Below are 7,500 nucleotides of genomic sequence, written 5' to 3' on the forward strand. Positions count from 1 at the left end.
ACACCGACACCGGATTAAGGCTCTCTTCACCTGGTCAGTCTGGATAATGGCTACTTGTTCCGTTTATGGATGCAGATCAAGTCAAAGGCGAAAGGAAAATCAGAGAGGTGAACGACAATGCCCTCCGGTGGGTTCGACGTTGATGAGATAAGATAATATGAGGATAATAACTAAAAAATGCGTGAAGGGGAATCCATGACATCAATTTGCCATCCTATTAATACCTAGAAGTTAAATGCTTCAGGTGAGTAATAAGATATAAAATACAACTGTTCTAACTTCTAGCGACACTTGCAAGTTGAAAATGATGATAAACAATAATTATTTTGAACTGTTTACAGCACACAAGTGTGAGGTGTGATAACCATAACGTGATAAACTGCCACTGACACTGTATTTACTTTTTTACCTGTGAGATTATTACTTTGTCATCTAGAGATGGCCTCCTGATTAATGTTTCTAAAAACATTGAATGTGTTTATTCCTGAATAAAATATGCTGCTAATACAAAATTAAAAATACAAAGGCATTAATGAACATAAACTCCTTTCAAATTCGTTGTTAGATGTGATAATTTACTGGTCTGTGAAGGTTTGAGATTCATTACAGCTGCAAGAAAATCTGATATTTCATCATTACCAGCAAATATGACACTCGCTAGGGCGTATATAAAATCCCTGAAAGAATTAAACCTTTCAAAGTCTTTGATAGACATGATAATTTACTGGTTCCCAATGGCTTCCTATTCATTATATCTACAAGAAAATCTGATATTTAATCATTGCCAGCTAATATGACACTTACTAGGACGTAAGTAAAATCCCTGAAAGAACGAAAACCTTTCATAGTCTTTGATAGATATAATAATTTAATGGTTGCCAATAGCTTGAGATTCATTATATCTACAAGAAAATCTGATATTTAATTATTACCAATAAATATGACACTTACGAAGGCGTGTGCAGAACACCCTGAATAAAAGAAGTTACTGAAGCGAAGCCTGGTGACTGGCATATCAACATCGACAAAGTCCAGTCTCACTCTTCGGCCCTCGGGAACCTTGATGTTCCAGGAGCAAATCCTTCGATGGGCATAGCCGTGAGGATACCCCGGAGATGTGAATTCTCCCGTTGGACCTACTAGGTCTCCTCCACATTCTAAAGGGAAAATAAGGATTAAAAACTCAACTTAGCTACAATTGGGATATATTTACTTTTCAAGTAAGTGTAATTTGTAATATTTTTTGGGGGGTCAGGCATGCTGTTATGTATTTTTTCTGATAATTTTTCTTATTTCTTAAAAATTCATTTTATTCGCTGACAGCCTTATGGACTACTTAAGATGAGATAAATATATAATATGTATCCGTTCAAGCTGGCTCACAATAATCTGATTGAAACCAGCCTGACTATTGTAAAAAAAAAAAAAAAATAATATTTCTCACCTTCAAAGCTCTTGTTGTACATGAACCTGAATCCTGTGAAACCGAAGGGATTGTGGGCCCCACGGAAAGTGACGTACGCAATGTTGGACCCAGTCTCAATGGGGGCCACTTCGACACCCCTGCCACACACCGTTCCAAGAATATCTCCTTCAATTAGAAGAAAAAATTGTTAAACACTAGATGTTTTTAACTTTTTCAAGCAACACTAATTCATGACAAATTTTTCCCTTCTTGTTTAGGAACAAAAGCAAAGGCAGAGGCAAAGCCAAATTTTATTCTAGCGACCACTTCCGGGGCATGAAAATTACAAATTTACACATAAATATACATTTTACACAAAGATAAAAAAAAAAATAAAAAGAGACCAATAAATAACGACTACATTTATGTCCACATATATTTAGCAAGTACATCTTTAAAGCATAAAATTACACTGACAAAGAAAAGTCAGTCTTATGAGATTCTAAAAATGAGTTGGAAGCCATGTCAAATATTTCAGAGAAATTATTAGAATACATGTAATATGAAGTGACATTTATATGAATTCGCCTTACGATTCCCCAGGACATTAGCACTCTTTTTTAACTACCTGCCCAACTTCTTGAACTTACCAGTTGCTCTCATTACTCCTCCTTTAAGAATAAAACCTTTCAGTGAGTCCTATGGCAGCCTCGATCTGTGGCTCAGTGATCTTGTTAATCTAAATTATGATGGTGTTTGTAGGGATGTGGTAGTCCCAAAAGTGTAACTGCTGATGTAAAAAGACCTCACCCATCGGCTACAACCCCACCAGATGGGAAGGAGTACAATACCAAATAATACTTATTGCTAAGATTCTGAGTAAGGGTCCTCAGCCATATTACCTGTGTTGCCCCCTCTTTTCAAGATATGTACTACATATAACAACCTTCTGGAGTTTGAACCAACTCCTTCTGGAGTTGGGTCTGTTCGCCTTTGTAGTTAGACATACAACCCTCTAGTTAATGGTATGACAAACATAAGATTCTGAGTAAGAGTCCTCTACATTTTTACATGTGTTGCCCTTTCTTTTCAAGAATTGTACTACTTATAACACCCTTCTGGAGTTGGAACCAAATCCTTCTAGAATCGGGTCTATACACCTTTGTAGTCAGACATACAACCCTCTAGTTAATGGTATGACAAAAATAAGATTCTGAGTAAGGATCCTCGACATTTTTACCTGTGTTACTCTTTCTTCTTAAGATATGTACTACATACAACATCCTTCTGGATTTGGAACCAAATCCTTCTGGAGTCGGGTCTATACAACTCTCTACTTAAGGTATGACAAAAATGTCCACCATTCAGCACTCACCAGTGGAATTTTTTTCCCTCACCACGACTCTCCCCTCGGGCAGCGAACAATTATCACCAGCATTGTGAATATCGATATCTAGGAAGGTGAGAGTCAGATAATGGCCGGTTGGTGCCACGATTCTCCATGTGCAATTTACGTCTGCTGCGTAAGGGGCTGGGTAGTTAGGAGAAGTGATGATACCAGGCTCGGCAGCTTCGTACGTCCCGCCACAAGTATCTGAATCACAAAGCCACGCGATATTATTAGGTCAAAAGTGTGATTCTTTATTCAGAATGTGTATACATTTCATATCTCACAGGAAGTAACTATACAGGGGAGGGGATTCCCAATTCCCTAGTTCCGTCCCTTTCAGTCACCTCTTACGACACGCAGGAATACGTTGACGCTATTCCTATTGCTGTTATGCTGGCTACCCCACAAAATTGGGGAAGTGCCTTGGTGTGTATATATATATATATATATATATATATATATATATATATATATATATATATATATATATATATATATATATATATATATATATATATATATATTTATATATATATATATATATATATATATATACATATATATATATATATATATATCTACATATATATATATATACATATATATATATATATATATATATATATATATATATATATATATATATATGTATATATATATATATATATATATATATGTATATATATATATATATATATATATATATATATATATATATATATATATATATATATATATATATATATATATATATATATATATATATATATATATATGTATATGTGTGTGTGTGCATTGTGTACACATATATGGAGAACAGGTCAAAAGAGTCAATACTGTATCTTGCTAAAATCAGAAGAGAGACACCATATGCGAGAAGAAAAAACCTGGAACAGCAACAAGTAGCTGTAACCAAATGGATTCTTTTATTTGTTCACACTGTATATCATCACATTTCTCTGTTCTCAAAGAATGAGAAATGACAAGTTGTAGCATATCGAAATTTGGAAATTAAGCCCTAATGATATATCATTAATTAATAGGCGACCAGTTATCAAGATCAAGACTAGAAAATAACTCATTTAGGATACCGTAGGATTATCAACTATCTCTTATTAAAATTAAGGCATATTTGGTTTCGAAACAAGTGGATGTTATGATATAATACTATTAGAAAAGATACATAACGATAAAAAAAAAATCTAATAGTATTGTATAAAAAGCTAGCTGTAGGTTATTCATTTACCTTTTAAAATGTAGCACGAGTTATATTTTTTTAAATTCTGCTATTGCCAACTCATTAATTTCTCGAAATTCGTTAGAAATCTACACAAAAGTTAACTATATGACGATTTTTAAAGAGTTTTATAAATACTGATTTTGGTCTGGTCTTAAACCGTCAAAGGTAGTTTTTCAAATCTGAAAAACTTTTGACTTTCCAATAGTCTTTTTATGAAATACTGATTTTCGATCTGGTCTTGAATTCTCAAAGATTGTTTTTCATGAACTGAAAAAAATCTGAAACTTATCAATAGCCCATTTTATGAAATAATGATTGTTTATCTGGTCTTGAATCATCAGAGGTAGTTTTACAAAGCCTGTAAAAACCTTAAACTTATCAATAGACCTTACTTGAAACTTCCTATTGGCAAGTCTTTTTTCATCAAATACTGATTTTTTATCTGGTCTTGAATCATCAAAGGTAGTTTTTCAAAACCTAAAAGAACCTTAAATTTATTAATAGTCTTTACTTGAAACTTCCTATTGGCAAGTCTTTTTTCATCAAATACTGTTTTTTTATCTGGTCTTGAATCATCAAGGGTAGTTTTTTAAAACCTAAAAGAACCTTAAATTTATTAATAGTCTTTACTTGAAACTTACTATTGGCCAGTTTTTTTTTCATCAAATACTGATTTTTTATCTGGTCTTGAATCATCAAAGGTAGCTTTTTAAAACCTAAAAGAACCTTGAATTTATTAATAGTCTTTACTTGAAACTTCCTATTGGCAAGTCTTTTTTCATCAAATACTGATTTTTTATCTGGTCTTGAATCATCAAAGGTAGTTTTTCAAAAGCTGAAAAAAAACCTGAGACTTACCAATAGTCAATTCAGCCTTGAAACCAGCATGAGGAGTCGTCACGTTATTGTAGTACCGGACAAATAGAACATTCCCTGTGGCATGCTGGGTGCTTGGAGGTGTATTCCCACAGCTTTTGGCTAGTAATGGTGACAACATAGTCCCACCGTCTCGGACTTCGACAAATGCTGCTTGGCAGGTATCACTGTCAAACGATATGTTATTAGAAGCATGTTCAATTCCTTTATCATTGTTATAAGTTGCTAAGCTAAAACCCTAATTGGAAGAACAGCATGCTATAAGCCCAGTGGCTCCAACAAGGAAAGTAGGTCAGTTAATAAAGGGTACTAGGAAAGAGATAGATTATTATTATTATTATTATTATTATTATTATTATTAATGATAATGAATGTGTTGAGGTGGTTTGGCCATGTTGAGAGAATGGAAAATGGCTGTCTGCTAAAGAAGGTGATGAATGCAAGAGTTGATGGGAGAAGTACAAGAGGAAGGCCAAGGTTTGGGTGGATGGATGGAGTGAAGAAAGCTCTGGGTGATAGGAGGATAGATGTAAGAGAAGCAAGAGAGCATGCTAGAAATAGGAATGAATGGCGAGCGATTGTGACGCAGTTCCAGTAGGTCCTGCTGCTTACTCCGGTGCCTTAGATGACCGCGGAGGTAGCAGCAGTAGGGGACTCAGCGTTATGAAGCTTCATCTGTGGTGGATAACGGGGGAGAGTGGGCTGTGGCACCCTAGCAGTATTAGCTGAACTCGGTTGAGTCCCTTGTCAGGCTGGGAGGAACGTAGGGAGTAGAGGTTCCCTTTTTGTTTTTGTTTCATTTGTTGATGTCGTCTAACCCCCAAAATTGGGGGAAGTGCCTTGATATATGTATGTATGTGATTATTATTATTATTATTATTATTATTATTACTTGCTAAGCTACAACCCTAGTTGGACAAGCAGGATGCTATAAGCCCAGGGGCTCCAACAGGGAAAATAGCCAAGTGAGGAAAAGAAGCAAGGAAAAATAAAATATTTTACGAACTGTAACAACAATAAAATAAATATTTCCTATATTAACTATAAAAAACTTTAACAAAACAAGAGGAATGAGAAATAAGATAGAACAGTGTACCCGAGTGTGCCCTCAAGCCAGAGAACTCTAACCCAAGAGAGCGGAAGGCCATGGTACAGAGGCTATAGCACTAACCAAGACTAAAGAACAATGGCTTGATTTTCGAGTGTCCATCTCCAGAGGGACTCTCCTAGATAAAAGTACATCAAATCTCAAGAATATAAGATAGATTTTATCTCCTCACATACTGTACCTCTTTAATGAAAGAATATAGACTTCTAGAACCTAGAAACACAAACATTATAAAAGCATGATAAACCTCCCTACATAGAGAACAAGTGTAGCCTACCAATTGAAAATTCCTGAATGGAAATGTTTAACTGAACCTCAGGAATAAATGATAGATTTGAACTCCACATATTGATGAATATAGACATATTTCAATAAACTACAGTGGAAACATGAAAAATATTAAAGAGCCTATTTTTTGGGTAACTCTTTAAACTCTTTAATCTTAATATGACGTGCTTCCTATAATTGGGGAGAGAGACATTAATGAAATTTCAAGGCCTAACTGTCCACTAAGTTATTATTATTATTATTATTATTATTATTATTATTATTATTATTATTATTATTACTAGCTAAGCTAAACCCTTAGATGGCAAAGCGGGGAGCTATAAGCCCAAGGGCTCTATCAGGGAAAAATACCCCACTGTTTCATTTCATCACCGGGCTATATTTTCCTGTTGGAGCCATTGGGCTTATAGCATCTTGCTTTCCCAACTAGGGTTGTATCTTACCTTGTAATAATAATAATAATAAAAATAATAATAATAATAATAATAATAATAATTGTTCACAAACAAACAAACAGACAAACAGAATAATGGACAAATATCGAGCGAAAACATAACCTCCTTCCAACTTCGGTGGCAGAGGTAATAATAATAATAATAATAATAATAATAATAATAATTGTTATTATTACTATTATTATTATTTTTATAATAATAATAATAATAATAATAATAATAATAATAATGTTATTATAACTATTATTATTATTCTTATAATAATAATAATAATAATAATAATAATAATAATAATAATAATAATAATAATAATTGTTATTATTACTATTATTACTATTTTTATAATAATAATAATAATAATAATAATAATAATAATAATAATAATAATAATAATAATAATAAGGGAAGGAAATAAGGCAATAAATAAACTACAAGGAAGGCAAATATCAAAGAATACAAAACATCCCAAGGTCAGTAAAAAGGTCAAAGTAGATCATGAAGATAGATAACCTTACTCATTGGGTCTGCCCCAATCTTTCCACCTCCCACTGTACTTCATTTTAACACTTTCCCCTCCAAGTCCTTCCAAAATCCTAATTCCCACCTCCTCTCCCTCACCTATCCTATTATTATTATTATTATTATTATTATTATTATTATTATTATTATTATCATTATTATTTGCTAAGCTACAACCCTGGTGGGAAAAGAAGGATGCTATAAGCCCACGGGCTCCAA

At 33.3% G+C, this 7,500-nt stretch overlaps 1 protein-coding gene across 1 annotated transcript in view; it reads right to left on the bottom strand.

Annotated features, from left to right (window-relative positions):
• The window catches only part of LOC137619849 (cubilin-like), a gene marked incomplete at its 5' end in the record, with an annotated part of 102,100 nt that overhangs the window by 35,314 nt on the left and 59,286 nt on the right, over positions 1-7,500 (bottom strand). The window contains 4 exon segments of the mRNA XM_068350140.1: positions 952-1,157; positions 1,445-1,591; positions 2,781-2,999; positions 4,894-5,078. Of these exon segments, the coding sequence (XP_068206241.1) occupies positions 952-1,157; positions 1,445-1,591; positions 2,781-2,999; positions 4,894-5,078 (757 nt within the window).

Source organism: Palaemon carinicauda, chromosome 26, assembly GCF_036898095.1.
Source record: "Palaemon carinicauda isolate YSFRI2023 chromosome 26, ASM3689809v2, whole genome shotgun sequence".
Lineage (NCBI taxonomy): Eukaryota > Metazoa > Arthropoda > Malacostraca > Decapoda > Palaemonidae > Palaemon > Palaemon carinicauda.